Source organism: Enoplosus armatus, chromosome 22 (genome assembly GCF_043641665.1).
Source record: "Enoplosus armatus isolate fEnoArm2 chromosome 22, fEnoArm2.hap1, whole genome shotgun sequence".
NCBI lineage: Eukaryota > Metazoa > Chordata > Actinopteri > Centrarchiformes > Enoplosidae > Enoplosus > Enoplosus armatus.
The window spans coordinates 16,038,189-16,064,184 of NC_092201.1; the positions used below are offsets into that span (position 1 = coordinate 16,038,189).

General features: G+C 48.3%; 1 protein-coding gene across 1 annotated transcript; it reads left to right on the forward strand.

The window, feature by feature from the left end:
• Window positions 1-5,156: 5,156 nt before the first annotated feature.
• Window positions 5,157-24,136, forward strand: hmga2 (high mobility group AT-hook 2). Its single transcript, XM_070929390.1, has 5 exons — window positions 5,157-5,264; window positions 5,918-6,004; window positions 10,569-10,619; window positions 22,379-22,411; window positions 24,071-24,136. The coding sequence occupies exons 1-5, from the start codon at window positions 5,157-5,159 to the stop codon at window positions 24,134-24,136; spliced, it is 345 nt and encodes a 114-aa protein (XP_070785491.1).
• Window positions 24,137-25,996: the final 1,860 nt, after the last annotated feature.

Below are 25,996 nucleotides of genomic sequence, written 5' to 3' on the forward strand. Positions count from 1 at the left end.
TTGCTGACCCGAGGCCTTTCTGCCAGAAAGCCTTTCCAGCACGTTGGGTTAACGTCGTGAGGCGGTCGCAAGTTTGGTTTTGATTTAGGGATTAGATCTAGGTATAAGGCAAGATGGCGGTTTGGGTTCAAATAATGAGTCGACGCTGACTTTTGGTTCCGCACGGGGAACACGGGCAGCGCGGCCTCCTGGGAGAAAGTCCCACCTTTCTGTCAGAAAGGCTTTCTGGCAGACCTCTCCCACGTGCCCCGCGAAGTGTCAGGTGAACTTTTTGAAACCAAGTGTCGCCGCTTCTGCGCAGATCGCTGATGGGCTAATATGCAACTTCCCAAGTAACAGCCGAGGGACGTTATTGAACATTTACTAATTGGTATAAACCGAATTTGGCCCACGGGCTGCAAGTTGACCGCCACTGTTATACACTAATACTATACACAGTTTTTAGAATGTAAGGCAAGGCCCATTTAGTAGTATAGCATATTTCATTACGAGTAAACTGAAAGAGTTAAACTTAGGTTTACATTAAAACAATACCCAGTAATGTGTATATATAATATATAACGTTCAAATACAAGAAAATGTACAAAAGAATGAAAAAAAGGAATAGAAGGTTTATATAGCATGTATAAAATGCAAAGCTGCAGCACTGCACGAGTTGCTGAGACGTAACGTTCATGGTGGTGGGGGATCTTTGAGATGCTCCGGGAGCCTGGAAACCAGCAGATGGAGCCTTCTCCCCGCCAGCAGTGACCCCCGCTGAGGAGAGAGAGAGAGAGAGAGAGAGAGAGAGCTGGGTCTTACTGTGAAACGAAAGAATAAGTCCGGCTCACTGCCTATTTGAAATGTCATGTTTATAACTGACCGTAAAATAAGGAGGTGACGACTTTTTTTTGTTTGTTTGTCTTGTTTTGCTACTGGCTTCCTCTGACCTTCTCTCTGCCACAGGAAGTAAACGCACCACTTTGTGACAGAAAACACAGGGCTCACTTTTCTATATATATATATATATATATATATATATATATATATATATAAAATATAATATACAAGCATTTAATGAATTTCTGTGAAGAAAGACAACTAAATTTAAGGGTTAGTTTAGAAGTGTATATCTTTATCTATTTATTATAAAGCCTTATTATAAACCTAAGAAAACCGATGGCGACCGACCGAGCTGCCGTGCAAGGTGCTGGCCTCCCTCGAGAGCAACTTAGGTGTCGGTGTCTTGCTCAGGGACACTTTGACGGTACATACCGTCACGTCGACTGTGGCTAATGGCTATCAGACGCGCCTGGGTCACCTGAGTGTCGAAGGATCTCATGTAACACGGTGTGGCACCTGGAGGACCCGGATCTGAGGTGACGAAACGTTCCCTTTGGGGAGGTGTGTGCTCAACAGGTTCTCTTGAGTACCCTGAGTGAGGGCATCCTCACCCTGTGTTTGGGCTCTAACTTTCCATGCTTATGGTCACCTCTGACATACATGCCCCCAAACACACACACACACACACTATTCTCACTATATTAACCTCACACATGAACTGAGCTGAGAGCCGGCTGCAGGGGCTAAATGTCGTCCGGGGAAGAGGAGGGCACGAGGACAGAGAAACCTGTGTCTGCGCTATGTTGAATTGGTTTAAGGACCAAGGATTGTGGTGTGATGCCCTGAAAATGTGTCGGGGGGGGGGGGGGGGGGGGGGGTAATGTAATCCGAGAGTAGATAGAAATAGAAGTCCTTAAGAAGCGAACTGAAGTGTTTGGCGGGGGGGGGCCTCTCAGCGCCGTGCGCCGTAAATGCATCGCATGTGTTGCTGCTGCTTTGACTGAGGCTGGCAGGAGCATGTTTGGAGGGGAAACGGTTAAAACTGACTTCGGGTGGCGACAGAGGCAACAACAGAGAAACGGGCCGAGGATGCGCTAGCATTAGCTCTTAAAGAGGAATATGTACTCTGTATTTGAATTGATGCAAACATCATGTACAAACTGTTAATCCGAAGGCAGCTACATCAGATTATGTTATTCTGAGATTAAAGGATAAATCTGGCATTGTGATTCTATATTTTTCTTATAGTCGACAAACTCCGTGAAAAGACCAAAACGGACAATCTGTTAAGTCCGCCTCTCACTGCTTTCTGACTCAGCTCCAAGCCCGTTTGGTTCCTACCGGAGACGTACGCGTTTAAAAACAGCACAAATAGTAAGAAGGCTCAGTAATTTCCTAAAACAGGAGGAAATGGAAGAGCTTTTTATCGGGGACTATTTTCAGCGGTGGATTAATCCACATTTGGTGCTCTATTGAGTATTTCTGGCAGCGGGACGGTGCGTGTGGGGTTGAGTCAGAATAAACTACAGTGTGTGTGTGTGTGTTCATGGTAATGAAGGAACATGTCACCGACAGTGTGGCCCGCTGATGTGTTTTTAATCGTTTCTGGGCGACAATGGAGCTCTGTGGCGCAGAGAAACGCACAATTACTGTTTGTAGGATCATTTCATTGTTCCTTTAGGTTTTTTTTTTTCCCCACGACATTTGTTGACAATATATTCACTCTGCCCACTTTTAAGGAAACACTCCTGTGCGTTTTTGCGGCTGAATAGAAGACTAAAGGGGCGTGTTAACGTTGGTGTTTTAGCAGCGCCGTTAGCTTTCGAAGAGGAATGTACGCCTATATTTCAAACAGGTCGGTTATGGACCTCTTTAACTTTGCCGTACCCGCGGGTGGCTTCACATCTAAGATTACAGATTCACGTTGTGCAGTTAAACCCACGGATATATGTATTTTTCCGTGGTCTTGGAGGTCTAAAACCTGCAACGATGCCAAACATGTCAATCCGAATTTGGCCAAAATGTGTATAAAATGATAAAAACAAAACATGGTGTCTTTAAAATTGTAAAACCTTACAGTCTCTGCAGAGGGAAGAACTGTCACTGTAAACAATGACGTTTAATCTATTTACTTATTTATTTGATTTGACATGAACAAGATTAAGAACAATCATTAAAAAAACAAATGATTAAAAATGTTGTTATGTTATAATGATCATTCTGATGTATTTCTTTGGCGGGGGGAGGGGGCACTTCAGCCAAAGAAGGTGAAAGGTCACTGGCTTAAGCAGTATAAGGACAGTCCTTTGTGTGTCCCCACAGCTGAAATGAATATTCACCCCCCCCCCCCCCACACACACACACACACACACACAGCTCTCTATTCCAGTGCAATAACACACTCATGTATCTATATGTATAGATATTTATTTCCTCGTTTCATTGTGCCTCAGCCGGCTCACACACACACACACACACGCTCACACACGCACGCACACACACACCCTTTTTGGTAATGGATCTGTGCAGCCATTGATTGTATTGGTTCGATGCTGACGCCGCTCTGTCTGAAGGGGAGGGGTCTGTACAGAAACCCCTTCTTTGGGGGTCTGAGGGCTGGTTTTTTTTTTTTATGAATGAAGTGAAAGCCAGATACAAATCAACCCCCCCCCCCCCACACACACACACACACACACACACACACACACACTCAATAAATCCACTGTCCCTGTGGGATGAAGTTATGCACTTTTGGAAGCGTGTTGCACAGCACATGCACATTTCGGTGATCATTTTCACACACACACACACACACACACACACACACACCTCAGCATTGAGCCGTACTCCCGCGGCCCAGCCCGGCCGGTGTGTTGCGCGCACAGGGAGCGCGGAGAGCGGGCTCCGGGACCGTGGGAAAGGTCCTCCACGTAAGGCACTTTATTCTTCGCGTCTGTTGTTCTTGTGTAATTGATCTCGGCTCCACGTCCACAGCGGAGCGCTTCAAAGCCCCGCACTCCCCCCCCCCCCCCCCCCTCTCCTTCTTTTTATGGCTGCACCATTCCGCCAAGGAGGAACACAGCTACACGCGTCCTGTGCATGGCTTTTATGCACATTTCCCAAACTTTGCATGGCGGGGTAAGAGGGGGGTGGGGGGTGGGGGTGGGTTACAGAAATATTAACAGAATAGAATGCGGGGAATGTTTCAGAGATGTTTGCCGGGTATAGACACTGGAGCCAAGTTCCTCGCTCGGGGGGTACTTTACTTTGAAAATCCTCCGTGTTTGAGTGTGTGGCTGTTGTTCCTAGAACATCATGTATGGCCCCCGTTCACAGGCGAACTGTGTGCACGTGTGTTCTGATGAACTACGGTAGGGGGGGGGGGGGCAGATTCTGAAACAGCACTCTTGGCCCGGACATTTTAAAATGCACATTTAAATTGCACTTGATCACTCTTTTTCATTATTATTATTATTATTATTATTATTATTATTATTATTATTATTATTCTTTCCACGAGGGATACGTCTTGTTTGTTTTTTTGTTTTGTTTTGTTTTGTTTTGTTTTTGAATAAAAAGCCTCACTGGTGAGTGGCTTCACCCCCGGCAGCTCCAGCGGGGGAGGTGATGCCCCGTATCCCCGGCACCGGCGCCAGCGCGGGGCTGCGTCCTGTTCCGCGGAGCAGGAGGCTCCGATGAAGCTCTGTGTGAAAATGTGAATTTAATTCATAAACGCGGCCGGCCGGCCTGGCCCGCGGCCAGAATTCCGTCTTCCTCTCTGCTTTCTCTGGCTGCCGTCCAGAACGCCCCCCCCCCCCCCCCCCCCCCCGCCTCCTCCTCCTCCTCCCCCCCTCCTCCTCCTCCTCCTCCTCCCCGTGTTATCCACCCACGGGAGAGGTGATTTCTTTCTTTCTTCCTCTTCTTTTTCTTTTTTTTGTTGAAACCCATCCTCGTTGAGTGGAGCCTGCAGTGGGGCCGCGGACGCGGTTATTATGCCCGCACTTTTCCAGCCGAGCCGTGCCGCTGCTGCGTGGTCCTGCCCCGGTGCCGCGCGGTGTGCGTCGTAGCCCAGTTCGAGTCGGAGCCCGCTCGGCGTCTCGGACTCCGCCGTCCCCGGTGTCCTTTTGCCTTCTTATGCGCTCGCTGAGCCAAACCTTTCGGCTGCTGGCTGGCTTGTGTGGGCGACCTACAAGTGGACGGCGGACCGGCTGCAGTGCCACTGAACCCGGGCTCCCCCCCCCCCTCCCCTTTTTCTTTCTGCCTTTCTCAGTTTTTCTTCCTGAAGTCTTTTCTGGTCGCCGGGAGAACGGAGGAGCCGCCGCGCCGGAGCGACCATGAGCGGACGCGGGGACGAGGCCGGGGAGAGCTCCGGCTCCCAGGAGCCCGCGGGGGCCGCGGAGCCCCAGAAGAGGAGGCCAGGGAGACCGAGGAAGCCCCAGAAAGTAAGTCTTGAGTTAGTGTCCCGGGTCTGCACATTGTGTGACCGAGATGTGGTCCGGCCTATAGGCTAGAAGGCTAGAAGTTGAGCTTGCGTGAAACTTCAGCAATGGAGGGAGGGGGGGGGGGGGGGGGGGGGGGGGGGGGGGCTGCTGCACAACAAGCGAAGTATTCTGTCTTTAAACGAGCTGCATTTGTAACTTGATTGCTGTCGGCTCTGAAGCGGGGCGTGCAATCAGCCGCAGCTACCCCCCCCCCCCCCCTGCACCTTACTGCTTTTGTGGAGCACACACTGTCTGTTCTGTCTGTAATGTGACTGCTAATTTGACGCACACACACACACACACACAGACACACACCTTGATGTTTCATTGACAAGCAGCATGAGTAAAAAGACATGTATGGATGAATCAGAGAATGTGGACGTGTTTGTAAGATGTGATTCATTAGTGAGTCCCCCCCCCCCCCCTCAAAACGTCCCACTGACACCCCAGGCTGCAGGGCTACTTCAGGTTATCAGGGTGATACAAATATTTACTGCAAATTGTGTGAAAGTGCAGAATCAGACTTAAAGGGGGCGGAAGGGAAGGGGTTCAAACTTTTGTTTGCTACACCCGTGTTCATGTCCGACCCCCCCTCCCCCCCCCCTCCCTTTCAGGAGCCCAGTGGAGAGCCTGTCCCCAAGCGACCACGGGGCCGCCCCAAAGGAAGTAAGAACAAGGGCCCCTCCAAGGCAGCGCAGAAGGTGAGGAGGCCTCGGCACCTGAACGACACACACTGGGGGGCTCACATTCCATAACCAAAATACATGGCTCCCACATGACATCACACGTGGAAGGGGAAGACATAAATAGCAATAATAATAACAATAATAAAGACAAAAACAGTCCAAAACGGGGAGCAAAAATGCACCGTTTCACCCGAACCGGACTTTTTCTCCCTCACTTTTCTATCCTTTTTGTTTGAAGGTAAACTGGGGTTTTTTTTTTTTTCTTTTTGATGATTCTCGCAGGATTTGTGCGGTTGAGTGGGGGCTTCAGCCAGCACTGAAACTCAGGTATCTTATTGGCACGATACCGAGCCCTCCTCCCGAGCGTTCAGACCAAATCCGGCATTGCAAATCCGGCACGCACCACCCTCATTTTGAAAAGACGCCCACGAGCAGAAGAAGAACCCCGTTCACCTTTTTGACCCGGCGTGCTAGCAGCACGGCGAGCAAATGCTAGGCCCGAAACACACACACACACACACACACACAGGAGTGTAAGGTTACGTTTCAGGTGTAAAGTCTTTGGCCTCGTACGCTGGAGGAAACACAGAGAAATATGCATGAATATTTGACACCAAACAGGCCCTTCCAACGGTAGGAAGCCGCAGAACGCGACCGCAAACATGAAATGCAAGGGGGGGGGCATTCGTCTCGAAGGAAGCACTCTCACACACACACACACACACACACACACACACACACACTTGTATACATATTTCCACAGAGGGAAGGAGACAGTGTGTGTGGGAGAGAGATAGAGGTGATGAATGGCACAAGATTAAAGTGGCAAAGGGAAAAAAAGAACTGATCCAGAGAGAAGCTTTGGAATTTTACAGCAATATCCCACCTTAACGTTTTCAAGTGGTGATACCGTACGAGGGTGTGGGGGTGGGGGTTGGTGGGGGGGAAGTCCCTGTGTCTTCATTCATTAGTTAGATGAAGCGGTGTTAGGCGCGCGATGACAGCAGCCTTAGTGCTCCCTTGCCACCGGGAACCACTGTAAACATTCCCAGCACTTTGAAAAGTGAACCACTCCGCTCTCGCCGTAATCCAGTCTCATCTCATCTGGCGTTGTTATGATAAACAACCCGAAGATATCCATCTTTTGCCAGATGAAAGGAGCGCCGGGGCCAGCCTGCAGCCATTTAACCTTCACTTCCCCTCCCGGTATCAATCACTGCCGCATATCTCTTGACAGATATCTGGCGGCGGCTCGTGAGAAGAAACGACCGCGCGGCACACCTCGAAACCCACCGCCGCGAAATTTTGTAAATGAAGTGTGTGTCCGTCACTTCCAATTAGGGCGGCGAGCCGGATCGGATTTGCGTGCGTGAAATGGAAGTGTGTGAAGCGGCACGCTTTCAGACAAACCAGGCGGCGGAAGCGGTCCTGAATGGCCACAAGACAAAAGTCCTGACGGGGGGGGGGGGGGTGAATAGCACCAGTGGGAATGAAAGGCTTACGCTTCTCCAAGAGAAGCCCAAAACCCCCCCCCCGGCCTGCTGCCACTGTCACTGTTTTCACATCGTACATGCGACTCTTGGCGTTGTTGTTAGCGTGTGTGTGTGTGTGTGTGTGTGTGCCTGTGTGGCAGCTGTCAAAGCTAAATACTAAAGTGCGACCTTGACCTCCAACACCACCCCCCCCCCCCCACCCGAAACAAATACCTTTAGTGAACTACAGCTTTTGTCTGTGACACTGTTACACAGCCTATTTCCACCCAAACCTGAACCACAACGCGTGGTAGATCAGAGAATGGCCACTTTTATCTTCTCATAATGGTTTGTAACGGTTTTGGAAGGCGATCCCGCTGAAAGGGGGCATCAGATCTCTCCCCCCCCCACTGTCTCTCTGCTCAGACATAACACGCTGATGACTAATTGAAGAGGGTGTTGCCTTTCAGACCATTAAATCTCCACATTAAAAATGCAGCATCCCAAACAGAGAACTGGGATTACAGTACACAGATTGGCCAGGCAGCAATGGCAAGACGCACTTCTGATTCTATTAAACAAGGGGGGGCGGGGCGGCTGGGGGGGGGGGGGGGGGGGTGTAACCTACATACATGCAACACTTACCACCAAGATCAGTCGACACTGTGTTCGAATACACAAGGTTGGTAACATGGATGGCACGAATCCTCTCAAGATCAGTATAGAATGGTGATGGAGCGCGTTCCATCAGAGAAACACCTCTTCTTTTAATATATATATATATATTTTTTTTTTATCACAAATATGAATTACATCTACTGTATTTCATTTCCAGTTTTAAAGGGCATGTTATGTATTGGCATATATTTAATTTCAAAGACATATTAGATGTATCTTTTCAACAACTTTATACCACTTCCTGCGCGTGTCACTTTTAGATTATTCGCGAACTTCTAGATTTGTCACTTTTTGTGGCTCAGATCGTGGCTTCCTTATTGTTGGAATGAGCTTGAGTGATGAGTGTCAGGGGCTGGGACTCCCTCTCAGTTACTCTCAGGGGTCCCCCTTAACCATGCGCAGAACCCAGGCCAACTCTGAACAAACCAAGGCCACTCCTAAATGTACCGTGGCTAGCGAGCGGCTATGAAGACAACAACCCCGTAAATAAGAGCACTTCCATGTTTGCCAGAAGGCGTATTCCTCCTCTTTTGGCCCGGCTTGAGGCTTTGCACCCCTCTCTCCACCCCCTCATCCTGGACCAGTCCGTCCACTGAGTGGACGTGCAGAGGCAAATTCCCATCCATCCTCTGGGATCCACCTGCCGCCGCGCGACCAGGCTCAGTTTCGGGCTGACAAAGGAGCTGGTGTTGTTTACTGAGCCAAGTAACATGCAGAAAGCCACACACACACACACACACACACACACACACGTGCGCCTCGACACCACCGTATCACAGACACCGGCCTTTTGCTGGTCAACGTCTGCAAAATTCATCGCAGCCCAGCGATTTGACTAAGATTTCACCCGACTCCCCTGCCAAGCCCAGCCTGGACGTATCGGGTGACTTATTGACACCGGGCCGGCCTTTCTCATCGTGGGTGATGATTTCGGCGCTTGGCCCTCTGGCCGCGCTTGGGAAGCCTCTGCAGGGTCTCTCCCAACTCCCGCGATATGGCAAAAGTCATTCTGTCGTCTTAGTAAGACAGGTAATTTCCCTGACACCCCCCCCCCCCCTACACAGCCAAACAAACAAGGACATTCCAGTCGGAGGTGTCCATTACACAGTAAGGGAATGCTCTGCAAACATGCACGCCCGGCGCTTGTCTTACTTCGGCCATTGAAGTCACAGAGTTAAAAGCAAAACGTGCACTCAAGCGTCAGTTGCTGCAGCTCGCCGCTGAGCTGGGCTGAATGGGAGTCAAGCTTCTCGTCTGTTGGGTGACTCCGTCGATAGTGACCCACTCATTCCCGGTGCAGTTTTACCGGTGAAATATTACTATCCGCTGAGAAGGTCACTGCGATTGGCCGGAGGCGGCGGGGACGTCGTTTGATGAATCTGGACTTCATCAGAATGAGTTTTAATGCGTTTGTGTTTTCACGTTCCGTCATATAAACGTGTTAATTACGCGGCTCTTTCTTCTGCACATCACCTGCATGACCTGACAATTCTTTTTTCACTCTGGCGTGCCGTGTCAGCACGCCGGACCCCCAAAAACACACAAAAACGCACACAAACTGGGATTTGAAAAGTGATGCTTGTTGTAACGTGCTCAATGAAGCTTTTTAAAGGCTGCGAATGTAAACTAAGAAAACCGAGATCATATCAAGCAATATGCAACTACTTACAAACGAAAAGCAGGTGTATCCATAGGCGCTTTTTAAAAAAAATCAGTCTCATCGTGTGACAAAAAAAACGGCGAAGCTATTTAAATAAATCCCATCATGCAAATCTGATTTTTATACCAAATGCCTGTCTCCGCTTTTAAATCCCACGGAAAGACCGACACCAACAAGGTGTCAGTCTGCCCCCCTCAATGCTTTCTGACCTCCCTACCCCTTTTGTGACAATCAGAGAGGTTGAAAACAAACCCCGATACCTCAAAAGTCAACCTCGTTTGAACGGTACATTTCTTACCCGAACCTCCACCGCAGTTTGCTGACCCGCTGACCCGCTCCGACTTTGACCTGCGCTCGTGTCCACACAGCTTTCCTGAGACATGACAAATCATGAGGGACATTTCAGGCGCGCTCACTTCCAGTTTGACCTCCGAATAAAGTGGTTTAATCTCGGATAAAACCTCCAACCTCTCTGATCCCTCGTGCTTCTTGACCTGTTGCACTAACTCCCTGTCCACATTCATTATAAACCAAATGGCTGTAAAATAGTCTTGAAAGAGTTGCATTTCATTGGAATGAAGGTGTCATCTTGGAACACGGTATCTCGTGCTGTTGGTGCATCCGTGGGGGGGGGGGGGAACACACACACACACACACACACACTCATCTTCACAACATCAATCAATACTGGCACTGAGTATGTGTTGATCAGGTGTTCTGTATAAAGCACAAAGGCTGACCACATTGCTCCCGATCTTTGTCTCCACAGAAAGCCGAGGCAACCGGGGAGAAGAGACCCAGGGGGCGACCCAGGAAATGGGTGAGTCAGTGGAGCGCAGCTCTGCGCAGCGCGAGGCGGCCTGCGAGTGAGGAGTTGCGCGAGGTCTAGATGTGACGCGCAGCCGATGTCGCACGAGGCGCTCTCATGGACTGTTTGTGGTCAATTCTCAGCGTTAACTTTCCATCGTGTGGCCTGAATGCATTCGACTCTCGTCTCCTCTCCGGTCGGTGTGTTTGTGTTTGGGGGGTGGGGTGGGGTGGGGGGTGGGGGGGTCTCTCAAGTCAAGGAAGACGTTTGCTCTCCGCGCTGACCGCGGGAATACTGAAATAATTCCTCTGACAGCTTGAAGGCCTCAGCGTTTATCAGCTCCGAAGCGACAGGCCTGATTGATAGCGCACGGAAAAGCAGTGCCACCAGGAAGGGCGGGACGCCGGGAACGTGAACTTTCTCCTGCATATATCATGTCAGCATTTTCTATGTGTCAAAGGGGAAAAAAAAAAAAAAAAAAAAAAAGGAAATCCCACAGGAACAGAGTTGGGGAAGTGTGCATTTATATTTATTTTAATAAGCCTAGAAGGAGTGCCGCGTTCCTAGAATCCACTCTTAGCATGTTTAGCATATTCCCCACTGTCCACGCTGTGACTTGATCACGCTCCACGCGGTGGCTTTAAATTCTACAGCGAGTAAATTAACTGTTGCATGCGCTTCCATGAAGGCGCTGCAGGCTCCATGTCAAGTCTAATGTCTTTGAACTCACCGCAAGCGTGCAGTGGACAAGTTTGGGGCTTCAAAGTCATCTCAAATTCTTGTCTCCGAGTCTCGCCGAAAGTAAACGCTTCCCAACTTGCGAGTGGCACCCGCGCCAGCATCCCAGCGGTAACTGGGAAGCGGATTCTCGCGAACGCTTATGTGATATATATCCGACTTGGAAGTGCCCTCCTCCTGTCGGCCCCAAAGTCCAAGTTGCAAACATGGGAATTTTTTTTCAGTGTTTTAGTTTGCTCTGCAACGGCTGTAAAAGGTTGTCTAAGACAGGTGACCGTAAGCCCTCTAGTGCATTTGGGGGGGGGGGACTGAGGGCCTGCAGAAAGAGCCAGGAGAAGACACATAAGGACTTTTTTTTCAACTGTGAATCATGCAAAGCTGCTCTAGTGGAGTCCCAGAATAAAAATGTAGAGCTGGAAATGAGCAGAATATGGGACCTTTAACACGCAAAACATGCAAAAGCACTGCTTACCGCAGCGTTTCCTTTATTGCCGGTGCCTGCACGTCCCGGGTACACGCACCAGCACACCCAACATCTCCCCACAACCCTTGCGGCGGAACTAGACAGGCCGCACTGCAAATTAGTCGGCCGTGCACCGTAGGTAGCAGCTGACGCCCATATGTCCCGCGGAGGCGTTGCCTTACAGCTGCTTCCTGCTTTGTCTGAAGTCTGTGGACAAATGAGTCTCTTTAGTCTCAACCGCATCTCGCCATTAAAGGATTCAGGAGCAAGTGAGAACAACGGTGAGGTGAATTTAGAAACTCACTCTCGGTTCAGTTTTACATCAGAAATGGGCAAACGGACCTTGAACGTTTAGCTCCTGCCTTGCAATCATCATATATTCAATTTATTACATATATATATATATATATTTATATAGGCAGACATGGGTTTTCCTGTTGGTCCCACAGCAACCAGGGTCAAATCCAGGCCTGGCAGCAGGGGTCCCGCATTATGTTCTGCTGTGGCTGTCACTGAGTGGAGCTCGTGTACAGAAGGTAACCACCCCTTCAGCTCATTGCCATGCGGTGTCTGGCGGCCGAACTAACTTGTTGACTCGCTGTTGTGTGTTTTACATAAGAAATAAAAGAGGACCAAGTCTGGAACCTTGTGTGGCTGCATGATGAGTCAGCTCCACTCCAAATGACATCTCGTTTCCTGTTAAGCAACCAGTTAAGTTCAGTACCAGTAACACCACGAGTCCGACGCTTATTCAATAACATATAACAAAACAATTGTGAATTCTCCGTTGCCTAAAGCTATAACTGTTCTGTAGAATGCTTTTCACGAAATCCATATTGGCAGTCACATTTTAATAAAGAAGTTGGTCTATAATTTGAAAATAATGGCGAATTTAAAGTGTTCATCCATCCCCTCTATCATCCAAACCCACATATTCTGTGCACGGCTGAGTTGGTTAACTTTATTATCCCCAAACTGAGAAACTGACCTCCAGCGTGGGCTCGGAAAATGAGCATATGGCATCAAAACGAGTCGAAGGCGTAGTCAGTGATAACATTAAAGAACATCGCCAGCTCCTCCCTTACAGGATACATTTTTTTTTGTCTGTGCTTGAATTGAACAAGAGGGATTGAGAGTGATGTAAATCTTTTGGCGCAGCACATTTTTGTGAAAGAGTATTAGGCCATTGTTGAAAAATGTCTAATACGGCGAGCAGTAGGCGGATCAGGACCTTTCAGTCAGCTGGCGGAGTGCCTCTAAGACTGTTCGGGGTTAGGGTTAGGGTTAGTTCGGGGTTATTAAGCGTGTTGCACTGTATGTACCTCTGCACCGCCACTGCCAATCCGGGGTCCCAGTCCCTCATCGGTATGTCTTCCTGGTCCTCCGCTGTTTGGCTGGCAGCCCCCGTCCTCTGTGTGCAGGTGCTGAGATGGATAGGCAGACCCCTCTGCCAAGCTGACCAGCTTCCTCTGCTGGTTAAAGCTTGAAGGGGGACCCTTCGAGCCCTCTCCAATAGATTGCATTCATCGGCCGTGCGCTGCAGTCCCCCCCTTTTTCTGCTGCCAAATGGCTGCTCGCCATTGGATTTTTATATGTTGGTTCCTCTCCAGGGCAAGCTAAAGTCTTTGTCCCTTGTTTGCAGTCCTATTACAGTAAAGCTTTGGCACCCTCGACATTTGGCCGCCTTCATGTCATGGCAATAACAATGGCAATTGTAAAGTTGCATTTATCATGCTATATCTCATTGAAGTTACCCGTAAGCAAATACCACAGTAATGGCTTACTGGTTTGGCTCAAGTACCATAATATTATAATAATAATAATAACTGAGGTGTAATGGTTCTTAATCCCTTAATAGAGACTGCTATAAACATCTCCTTCATTCTTCGGTTGGTGAAATCGTTGCCGTCCCTACTTCTGCATCCTGTCGGTGCTAGAATGGACTTTGACAGTTGTGGACTTCAGTTCAATCTAGTTTAACCGCGACCTGGCGCAAGGGAAGCCGGCCTGTTCTGTTCAGTGGTCCTACAATTGCAGATTTAGACTCAAGATTCGAAAGAGGTGCAGTCGTGTTTTCATGATTAAGATCGAGACTTGTCGTCTGCAAGCTTAGAGAGAGTCCACATTGCAGGACTCAGAAGGACTCCCCCACCCCCCAAAACACTGTTTCTAAATGACCTTAAACATATCTTTCTGTACTGACCGTTTCTTGTTACTTACCAGCAGACATGTGCGGCGATACCAATATGTCTCGGGCTCCAGCTCCTCCTCATCACTAGGCTGTTCATGCCACTCAGCACTCAGCTGTAGAGCTCCCTGCCCAAAGATCCCTGACCCGGTTTATTAGAATCCTTTGCGCGACCTAGTACAAGTTCAACCGCAAATGACGTCCTATGTTTTGCCACATTGGCGTCCTGTGCGAAGTGGCATCTCTGTATTTTGGTGCCTTTTGTTTTGCAAAGACTGTCCTCGGGTTTTAGTGAACGTATTTTACGGGGACCTCAAGTGATGCAGCACAAATAGGACTTAAAACAAGTGAAACAAAGATGATGAGCAACAGTCCCAGAAATTCTAAGCATGACTTGCGCCATTTACATTTGTATAGAAAGGACAGGACAGAGGAGACAATATTGTTCTCCGTCCCCCTTCTCTATTTGTACTTCCCTTTTCACTGGTCAGCCAGTTCCTCTCTGCCAGGGTTTGGAAGCCCTTGAGCTGTCCCGCTGATTCTCTGCCATCACACCTGAAGTAACTCCCACCCAGGACGAACTCATACCCGTCTCTCCTTTCTGTGCCCCTGCAAACCCGTATTGCCGGTCACTGCGAGGCTAATGCGTGAAATGCGAGGAAATGACTAAGTGAAGGGGGCGAGGAAGCCCAGGTGCCAAGGCATGAGTGTGTGTTAGGGGGAGTTGGTGTATTGTGAAGGGCAGAGGTCTGCACAGGGCTTCGCTGCACTTGGCTTCGGGTCAGACACTGAAGGCAGGTGCCAAGCAATGGGATCGGAGCTCAGGGGAGAAGAAAAAGTAGGAAAAGTAGGAAAGTCTGGCAGAGGCGGTGAGCAGCACGATTAGGAGTTTGTCCAGCAGCTTTGAAAAAATGGCGAGGGGGCCTGGAAAGTCCTCAGAAACTAACAGCAAGTGAATGTGTGTATTTGTAAGGCTGGGGTAATTGTGCTATTGTGATCAGTGTCAAACATTAAAAAAGCTTTTTATTGCCTTGGCATGCCTCACCGAGAAAATATGGAACGCAGCCTACAGGGTTTCTGGGCAACAGATCCTCCAGCAGAATGGGTCAGGGGCTGAATCGGGGCTGTGGTGCACAAATTGTTAGTAAAATACGTTCTAGAGCGTGAAAGCTCAATCTTTCAATCAATCAAAAGGATCTTGACTCAAGGTCTTGCTTACATACTTGCTTTCAATTGGATCTCACGAATTTCATCAACAAGTTTGCTCAGTTGTCACGGAGATGGTTCAGTCGTCCAAAGTGATATTTCCGTCATGTGACATAGTGACTCCTTGCCTCTGTTTAAAGACGGCCCACCTTGATCTTTCTGCGGCCGTCGATGACCTTTGACCTCTTCCCAGTAGATGCTGTGAGTGGTTTTTGGACGGCCGATGTTTCCAGTGTTCGTTCAATCTCTTGCAAGTTCTAGTAGATAGCAAGTTCTTCTTGCACCAGGAGCGCAAGAAGAACTTGCAGAAATGTTGCAGAGTACAATAGAGTGCTGCAGGAATGAGTCCTAAAACCCGGAAATGAGTTTTTACACGTCTGGTTCCCTCGACTGGAAGTCAGTGGGTTTTTGGTTAGATGCCTGATATAAGGTCTGTGGTTACACACAAGCTTAAGAGATTTCAGCGTTTTGTTCTACGACAATAAAAAACGTCAGTAGATACCCCCCCCACTTGTGAATTTTGAAGCTTTTACGCGTCTTAAAAAAGGCGGTTGCTAACAAGCGGCTAAATGAGACTACAGAGGTTGCCGTGGACATTAACGTCTCGCACTTACCGCTAGCCAACTAAACGAACTAACCTGGAACTAAAATAAACTACAATAATCTACACAAGTGCGCCGCTCTTGACGGGCTGCCGCCTGAGCGCTAAGTAGCTTAGCAATGTTAGCATGCTAACACGCTGAGCGAAGAAAGTGAACGCGCTTCAAGGTGCCATACTTGAGCATTTGACCCGCTAAACGTCGACATGTCAGCCTTGTCCCTGAGAGCGCGCTAGCGCGCTGACTTTAGCGTTTAGCTCAAAGTGCCACGGTGCCAAAGCAAAGCCCCGCGGAGTCACTAGCACGGCTGTAGACTCTTGTTAATTCACGTCCACCATATTCATCCAATTTTCTGCCGATGAACTGTAATGTTCTGCAGGTGGTGTTCTTTTCTTTGCTCCGCCATGGACGATCAGCTGTCGTGTCCATCTGCTCGGAACATCTGTTAAAGACAGAAGCTGATTGTGCGTGAGTTTCACCATGTTCGCTGGTGCCGCCGGAGTGACCTAGATAGCTCAGCTGTCTCCTCTGGCCTAAGATTCCAGTGGCATCAACCGCAAAACTGCGTGATAGCAGACATTTCACATTTGCATAAATTCCAAAAAAAAAACGTTCGGAGGCTGGTGTGTGCGTGTTTTTTTTTTTTTTTAATGACCAGGGGAGGAAAAAAAAAAAAGGCCCTCAAGCAGTGATGATTGTCTAATTTCTGAGGAAGAAAGAAAGTGTCAGAACACGGGTGAGTTCTACAAGCTGATACTGGAGCTTGTCAAGAGCCCAGTGTGATATACGAAGCCCAACCCTCTTGGATCTTGAACGGCCCCTGGCAATACACACACACACAGACACACTTGAGTCACGTTTGGGGACATTACTTAGACCACAGACTTACACACACACACACACACACTCACACACACCTCGAGGGAAACAATCTTAAAGCTGTTGGAGAGACAATAGACGTAAGCGTGTTTCCATTCAAGTTCATGCGTGTTCATTCATAAATAGAGAATTCACTCACACGGGAAATAGACTTTAATATGCTGCAGTGATCGTTGTTATTATCAGTGTGATTATTGCACCCTTGTTTTAATCCTGCTTTATCTACTCCACTACGCAAGTTGAACTGCCACTGCGTGCGAAATGGGCTACGACTAGAGAAGCATTAGGGAAAAGTGCACGTGATCGTTCAAGGTTACTGATGTGCGCACGTCAATCAAAGCACACCCCCGGGGTAGGAGGTGTCGCCCCAGTTTTTTTGCTGCCTCGGCCTCACGGGTCATGACTTACCCGACCAAAACAAAGTATTTTGTGATTGTTGCTTGCGCCATTTCTTAGACAAAGACGCTGTTTTTTGTTTTTGCTGTTTTTTTTTCTCTATAAAACGGACTAGAATAGAGTATAACTCACTGAACTGATACCCAACCAAGAACCGGAATAATATGGGGGGTGGGGGGAAATCGGTTTGTTTTGTTTAATATGTAATTGTTTTGTTTTTTTAAGTTGTAAAAATCAATAAAAAAAAATGTATTACAGCGCTGTTAACAAATTGGCCAGATCTGCTGTATTCTCTCTCGGTGTTCGCGTCCCCCTTGTGCTGCATTCAGGTTAATCTGACGGCGTTCAGTTCAGACTTGCCGCGCTGGAAGTGTTGCGTGAAATGTTCCAGTGCCCTCGTGGCTTTTACAACCCCAACTGACCTTTGCAGCGCTTTTTGCGGACGTAACAGCGATATGAAAATGGCCGTCACATTTTACGCAATAAGGAGCGTGTCTGGAGGGGCTTAACGCGTTTTGTCAGAAGAGCTTTATGCCCCCCCCCCACCGAAAATGATTTCAACATAATTCGCATAAGATAAAGTTGCATGAGTTTGTGGCCTCAGCTGTTCGTGATAATGCAGTTCGTCGTCTGTCAACTACCAAATTAAAGCCATGTAAAACACATTAGCAGCAGCTCCCGCACGTTGTTTTGTGCTAGAGAGCTGCTTACGGATAAGTTCCGTCGGATACAGAGAGTGCGTGGAGCAGCAAACCTAACATGGTTTATTCCTTTTCAGTTTGCTCTTTCGGTCATCTTGTCGCATGAGAGATGTGCAGCGGTGCAGCTGAACACCAGCAGCGTCAAAGAAAAGCGTCGTCTTCTTCGCGAGGCCAAACATTCTTGCGCACGTGACTCAGTTACATCCATTTGCTCTTGCGTGAAGAAGACAGGATCTTTGTATAAGAAGGTTGCAGCTAACTATATTTGCAGTGATTGTTTTTTTTTTTTTTTTTGGTGTCTACTAGACGAGGTGCGTTTAGTTATTTTTAGGCTGGCGCTGCTGTATCAAACCCCTTCCCCAGTTGCAAGAGAGAAAGGGAGACCTCAGAGACCGCAGAGAGACACTGAAAGGAGGTGGGGGTGAGCAGACGTTTTGCCTCATTCCCTGCATTCTCAAAACCCCCCACCTTCCTCCAGCCCGAGCTGCTGCCGGGACGAAAAAAGGCTGAGTTCCGAATTCCAGCCACTAGAGGCCTTTGTTCCAACAGGGACTCAACAAACATCAGGAGTTCTCCGGGACCTTAGCAGATTTCCACAGGTCACCTACGTCTCCCTCCCCCAACTCTCACCCCCCCCCCTTTTTTTTTTAACCCCTGCTGCAGCCTCTGGAAGAGTTTAATCATTAGGGTGCTTCAACTAACTGGCGAGTCAATATGAAAACAATGCTCTGGCACGCTCTTGTGCTACCATGATGAACCGCCAAGGCAAACCCGGCAAATCGTCCTAACTGCTGGGGAGGAAGATGTTCCACGTGCACGCGCTGTGACCCCAACTTGCCCCGAGTCTCTTTAAATGGAAGCAAATGGCGAAAAATATGTATTTTGTTGCCACGCTGAACAATTAAAATAAATTGGCTTGTTAACCTGCTTCAGGGATCAGGAATCTCCCCCCCCCCAAAAAAAAAAAAACGGTGGAATTTTAGGTCATCACCATTGTCAATTCCACACTCACGCGTTAGACACACACAGCAAGCGTTCGGAGGAACTTGTTGAAACGCTCACAGGTTATTGATTCCAGTCCAGAATGGGAGAATGCCGACAAGTTGAAAAGCAGCTGAAAAACAAATCGCAACCGTGGCCTCTGCAGGTACGTTGACGTCATGACACGAGCAAACCCGCTCGCAAGATCTAAAGGTAAACATTCGCAGTGCAGCGAGAGAGCACTTACTTAGAGTACCCCCTCATTCACTGTTTGTTCTACGCAGGAAGTTGGTGGTGTCCCGGCTGTTTGTTAGGTGATGGCTCGGGTTTTTTTTTTCCTCTCTCCCTTTCGCAATACTTTTAAATTCCTTAAATAGGTATGGACGTTGATGTCATTCCAGTGTTTCTGCTACCACTATTATGAGGCAGGAAGTGAGCTGTTCCAGGCGTGACAGGTTAATTCATAACATCTGCAAGGCTCTGTTAAAACAAGGCATAGGGTCCTTCCTGTTTCAAAGCGGCACACTGGTAAAACAGCCGCGTGCATTTGCATCAGATAGTTACAGGACACACACATGATATAGACGGAATGAAAACAACAACAACATTTGTTTTTTTTCAGCTTTTCTTCCTCATTTCCTTTGAGATACTCTGGGAACAGATTTCACTTCAAACAGCAGAGGCTCCTAAATGGAGTCAATCCAATTTTTCTGCGCCTTTCTTTCCTTTCAGAGCACACCCCGCCCCCCTGCCCCCCACCCCCCAAAACCCTCCCAACAAAAGGCTGCTTGTCTGCTAGGAATTTTCCACATTCCTTGCAACGACAGACATTTTTCTCCTTTTTACAAAGGGCCCTTCGGCGAATACCCCCTAATCGCAGGGTTTAGTTGGACCCTGATAGGTGCAATTCATAACTCTGGTGGGGCTTTGGCTGGGTTGTGGGGGTCTGGGACTGGAGAAGGGTGGGGGTTGTGCACAGCGGACAAGGTGGGAGAAGGACAACTTCCATCAAGGATCTTTAAACGATCAATTTGAAATAGTGAAAGCATTTCAGGTAGATGACGAGGTCAGTGCTGCCTTCCTGTAGCTGTTAGATCCCTCTGGTTTATTTCTATCAGTTCTGCTTACCAGGTACCAAAACATATGACCTTTGTCCTGCATAATGATGGCTGTTTAGGAGGGAAAGCTACTGGGTGGCCCAGTTCTTTATAGTAGTGGTGTCTTGGTGTGATTTGCACTGGTCAATTTTATTCTTATTCTTTTGTCGTTTTCTTCCGTGTGCTCTCTGGGATTAAGCAGCGTCTGAGTCAACAGAAATACCCCCAAAATTTCCGTAAAACTTCTACATAACCCTTTGAGTACAATACTGAATCTTTTTGAGGAAGACCTGCGTGTTTGAACAGGTTGGAGTGCCTAAACCTGGAGACACCCAGACAACAACAAGCTATAATCAGACTCTCCCACAGAAGGCATGTGAGTGTTAATGACTACCAAGGCTTTGCCAGATCATATTCAAAAAACTTTGCTTCTTTCTGGAGCCCCCAAGTCATGAATCTGGTTGACCACTTAGGTACGGAAGTCCCGCGTGGTCGAGTTCAAGTCCTAGCAACGTTTTTTGTTGGATGGTCTAACAGTGTCTAAAACCCCCTAAACTTTTCCAGGAGTGGAATGGACTTTCTGAAACTGAAGCAGAGATTGGTCAGGTGTGTTGAGGTGTAAAAGTCGGCAGAGTTTGAGCTTCTCTCTCCAGCTCTCTCATTCTCACTCTTCACACAACTACTTCCATCACTTGGGGTGAAAAGAAAAGTGAAGCCAAAACATTGAAATTTGAAAGTCAACCTCAATTCTTCAGTCCAGGGGCTCGTCCAAGGAGTGGATCTCAGGGCATGGCACAGGCCACCCCTGAAATCTGATTGGCCACCACATTATCCTAAACTATAATTGTTCCGGTCTCTGGATGGAGCCACTAGAGCCACAGTTAATGGATCATCATGAACTGCCGTAAAGTCCATAATTATTCTAGTGTCTCACTGTGGCCTGCCAGATCAGTCAGATGTTCACCTATATGAGTGCTCCATTAGGCAAAGCGGTTACATTTTAACAATTGAAAGCATTCCAGCAATTCATCTGAAGCACATCTCATGACGGACTCTTCATCCATGCAGACCCCGTGCCCGTGGAGGAATGGTTGAACCTTGTCGGTCAAACGAGCCATTCGGCTTCAGAGGAAGTCCAAAGGTTAGCAGGCCCCCGTAACGGTTAACCAGAGCAAACAGCAGCAGCGCCTATCTTGCGGGATAATTATCACTCTGGACCGGACAGCAGAGCAGAGCGGGAACACCGACAGTACATACCTACGTGACATGCTGTAGACAGACATATCAGATGATACACATTTACTAATGCTATACATGCAGCCACAAGTTAAAACCTAAGAAGGGTGGCCACAGTCACAAAAAGGGAATGCAAAGCTGTAATCCACATGTTTGAAGGTGTTGTTTGTGGTGTTCTAATTTAATTTTGTAATGCTCTGTATACTTAATGAATATAACAGTTTTGAAGATCTGAGGTGACCAACTTTGTCGACATCTTCGTCGGAGTCGCACTGAGTCTCAGTAGCTTCAGAATGCACGCTGATACCACATCACGTGTCGAATGTCGAAGCTACGACCCTGACCGGATATTCCTAAACTCGGCTGATGGCACAGACAGCGGTCCAACAAGAAAGGACCATCAACAGAGACGCTTCACAACAGCCAAACGTGGGCCTGATCAAATGATCCGATTCTGAAAAGAGAGCCGTTGGGTGGCTGTAGAGTTGGGAGCCTGCGGAGGGGTTGTCCCCACCGTAGGGCTCCTACTTGTTCATGCTTACCTAGCATGACTAGGAATGGTTGAAACTACCCACGCTGCCCCCCCCCCCCCCCCCCATGCTAAGCCTGAAAGCTGGGTGCTTCATAGGCCCTGTTTGCGCCTTGACAAGTGGACAGTACAGGTGTGAATGCACCCAAGATCCAATTGCCCAGACCACATTCGGAGGTGGACACGGCACCAGTTCTTCTTCAGACCGGCAGCTGACCGGACTCCGCATTTTTCTTTATACATTCTCAGAGCTTTCGGAGCGCTCAGCTGTTCAGCCCTCGTCCAGGAATACGCGCAGTTGCTCGTAAGCCCCTGTGGCGTGCTGCTGCCCCCGTTTGGCTCTTTGCCTACGATCGTTAAAACTGATTTAAAGACTCCATTACTGAGCAGGCCGAAGGCAGGTTCAAATCCCGACTGGGTGTGTGCCGCCAACACCCTTGAGTACCAATGGAGCTGCGTCCGTTGCACATGTGCAATGACGGTGACAGTTCAATCAGTCGAAGACCGGCACTTTGGCGCTTGCTTGGTCGGGTTCTGTTCTTTACGTATTCTGTGTTGTCATCACTAGTCGCTGTACATTGTTTTAGGCCGAGCCTAGACGCACACACACACACACACACTGTGCATTCCACATTAGCCCTGTTTAATTCCGCTTTTGTCGCCTGGCTTTAATCCCTTTTTACACTTTTGGTAAATGGCGGCTGAGAACTCTTGTTGTGCTTGTTGTACTGACCCCTCTCCCTTCTGTTCTCTTGCAGCCACAGCAAGTTGTCCAGAAAATGTCTGCTCAGGTAAGAGATCCTAAGGATTGTGCATACACACACACGAGTGACTTTGCGCTTACACTCTGTTATTCCGTTTTTCCAATACATTGCACTGACCTTTTTACTTCTTATGGGTGGTGTTAGCTAAATTTAGGTCCTTGTCAGATGAAAATAGTTTGTTGCTACTTGCTGCTTTTTTTTCCCCCCTCTTTTTCTTTGTTTGTGGGTCTATTATTTATTAGATTTTGGGTCTCCAGTGTGTTCACATACTGGCTTTGGGGCGTCAGTCTAGCTCTAGTCGAGCTTCTCAGAGGCTTGGGACATCCGTGTGCTGTGGCTGCAGAGACAGCAACTCTGGAGCTAAAGCTCACGCTCAGCGCTGATGTTTTCACTCTCTCTAAGAAGAAACGTCGGGGCCACGCGAGAAAGCCGCGACTTGGGGGGGGGCTTTTGCAAGAAAACCGCAGTTCTTTTTTCGCGTCCGACCGTGCGCATGCAGCGGATGATGATTTGATGCCGTTTTGTGTTGCTGGTGTTAGCGCCTACATCAGAGGGAGAACGAAAGCAGACTGGTAATAAGTGAGTGAAACATGACACAGGACCCCCCCCCCCCAGCATTCCCTCACATTCCAGGAATCCACTAGCCTTCCTCTGTTCGCTGGTGCGGGCCACTTCTTGGTGTGAATGCATAACTCGGCTCTGATTTGTGGTTGTGTGGGAACAGGGCTGAGGTAGTGGGGAGGTGCTGTGAGGCCCTGGGAGCTGCAAGCCATAAAAATGTCATTTAGCTCTCCCACTTTGATAGGCTGCTTTATCTCAGTCCCACCGCCACCAGCCTGTGCAAAACCTTAAACCCCTTTCACTCGGGGTGGGGTGGGGCGGACGCATGACCCAACTGGAAGCTACAACCTTACGCATGCACATAGCGCAGTTCTTCGAGCCTTTAATAATTTTTAACTAATCTTTGATTTAATAGTCTGAACGTCTTCTATCTATCTCTCCGTGAATCTGGAGTGGGGGTGCGACTTGCAGAAAGGTCTCTGTTCGCACAAGCGTTTTCAGAGCTCACTATCCACACTGAACTGAAACACTACAGAAAAAAAAGAAAAGCTTAATTCTCTTATTTCTTCCTCTTCTGTTTGGTGGCAGTTAGCACGCCAGAGAATTGTGCTGTATAATACTACCATCATGTGGTTGGAAAGATGGCGTCCCTGCTCCAAATTATACACTCACACCAAAAACCTGCTGTGTTGTTGTACGCAGAGAAGGACGAATGGGAAAGGAGTGACAGATGCGCTTGGACGGTCGTATAACTGAGCATGTAACTGAGAATATTTGGTGTATTTCCATGGAAAGTACACAGAAGTAATACTTTGAAAAACCAAGCAGCACTTCTGGGTAAAGAGGAAAACATTAACACTGCTGCACGAGTCCATTTACATCCACCATTATCAGGCACATTTTGAAGTTTCACGTCACCCGACACGTTTAGAAGCTGAAGCGAACTAGCAGATTATTCTATATTCTGTATATTTGACATATGCTGTGTGTTGAAACCCTGCAGACACTTTGATGAAAAACTCCCTCTCAACATACGCTGTATAAGCAGCTCCGGCTGTGGTCATCCTCGTCTTTAAGTGAGGCCGTGAGCCACTCCGGCGTGTAACTCTTTGATTTTGTTTGCAGGAAGAAGAAGATGAAGAAGAAGAAGAAGAAGAAGAAGAGGCAGGAGAGTCCCCGGAGGAGGACTAAGCTTCCACGCCGTGAAACCTCTACCTCATTCAGCTGTCAGGTCTTTCAAAGGGAAAAGGCTGCCTTGACCACTTATTTTTTTTTTTACTTTTGACACACGTGATTTTACTTGGTTTGAGTTCGGTCAGAGAATTTCCGTCTTCGACCTGTCGTTGAACGGGCAGAAACGTTTTACATTCCTTTGATACATTTTTACGTAGAAAGCTGCAACACGGGGGACATCGTGAAAAAAAAGAAAAAAAAAAAAAGAAACTTTAAGCAATTGTGCTTAAAGGCAGGCGAGACGGAGACGGACGTGTCCTCAGCCCCGCACGCACAGCAAACTCCTCAATGAGCAAAAAAAATCTCAAAGCAAACAGAGACGGGCCGACTCTCCAGACACTGACGGCGGAAAAGAGGCTGACATTGTCTCAATACCAGCAATGTCTGCTGCTCTAATACGTCGAGGTTGGTTCCACAAGAACCGACGACAAACCAACCCCCCCACCCCCCCACCCAAACTGCCGTTGGACCACCAAAGACAGGGAGACAAAGAGACCTTTCCTCAGGACAGTGGTTTACCCATCACGTTGGCTTGAAGCCATTTAGAGAAAAAACCTCGCCGTACGTCATCTTTACATTCTTACTGATAACACTAATTGCTAATACGCAGGGACGAAAACAGCAGCCGATGCAAAGCCGATGCCTTTGAGGGATAATGTTAATTATAAAGGACAAACATCTTAAACCCGTCCGGCAAATTCCACTGATGTGACAGTATTTCAAAGGACGGTTGTCAGATTTAAGCGGAACGGTTAATCTTAATCTTTAGAACTTCAGTCTCAATTTCTCAGATAACGGAAGCTAATTGCGGACGTGGATCCAATCTTGAATCGAGTTCGAGCCGTTTGTTTTAGCTGAGCCTGAGGAGATTCAGTAAGGGACCTGAATGGATCCAGATCTAAAACGTCTCAAGGATTACATCTGCTCTGGGACAACATTTACGTGACTCACCGATAGACTCGGCCGTTGTGATCACTGACCTTGACCTGAACTTTCTGAAACTGTGTTCTACTTCTACCAAGAGACACATTATTATTATTATTATTATTATTATTATGTTGAAAATTAGACCCAAACTTTGATGTTTGGGATGCGTTCAAGGTCGATCGAGATCGTGTTTCATTTAGTCCGAACGTCAACAAAAATTAGAGAGTCTAGTCTAGAAGCGCCTCGAGTGGGGTATTCAAAGCTTTAGTTGTGCTACACCTAAGGTCAGGACCTGGACCCAGGATGCTCGCTAGACCGGAACGTCGGACGCTCTCCCTGTTGTTTGGTGGACTGACGCGGCTCTTTCCTCGGCGTAGAAAATAAAAAATAAAAAACAGACAGAACCTCCTGAACAACCCTGTCGGCGCTCCGCCGCCAAACTGTGTGACCTCTGCATCAGACTACTGTATACCGTTCGGTGGGATTTACATCGACAAGCTCGCGCACAGCGCTCCATTCGGTCTGTTCTTTGCGCGGGCGGCGTAGCTTTAAAGCCTTGACCGGCGTCGGTGACGTCACGCTGCGAAGACTCAAAAACCTCAAGAACAAAAACCACAAGAACAAACCGCGCATTACCTCATGACACACTTGATACCTGGATTCAGTGGCAGCGTGACATTGGACGACTCGCCTCGACTCTCATGTCGGCGCTTTCTGGTCACTGATATGCAAACCCCCCCCCCCCCCCCCCTCCTGATTTCAAGCTACCTCTGACTCAGCACAACCAGCGGCATGAACGCTGCAACAGTGCAACACAAGCCAACGCACACAGGGAGGCAGTGCGCGTTCAAGACATCTGTACAAGCGTTGTAACTGTCACGCTGTACGTTC

Coding starts and splice junctions, on each gene's coding strand:
- hmga2 (XM_070929390.1), top strand. CDS start 5,157: ATGAGCGGACGCGGGGACGAGGCCGGGGAGAGCTCCGGCTCCCAGGAG. Junction 5,265..5,917: donor GACCGAGGAAGCCCCAGAAA/GTAAGTCTTGAG, acceptor CCTCCCTTTCAG/GAGCCCAGTGGAGAGCCTGT. Junction 6,005..10,568: donor CCTCCAAGGCAGCGCAGAAG/GTGAGGAGGCCT, acceptor TTGTCTCCACAG/AAAGCCGAGGCAACCGGGGA.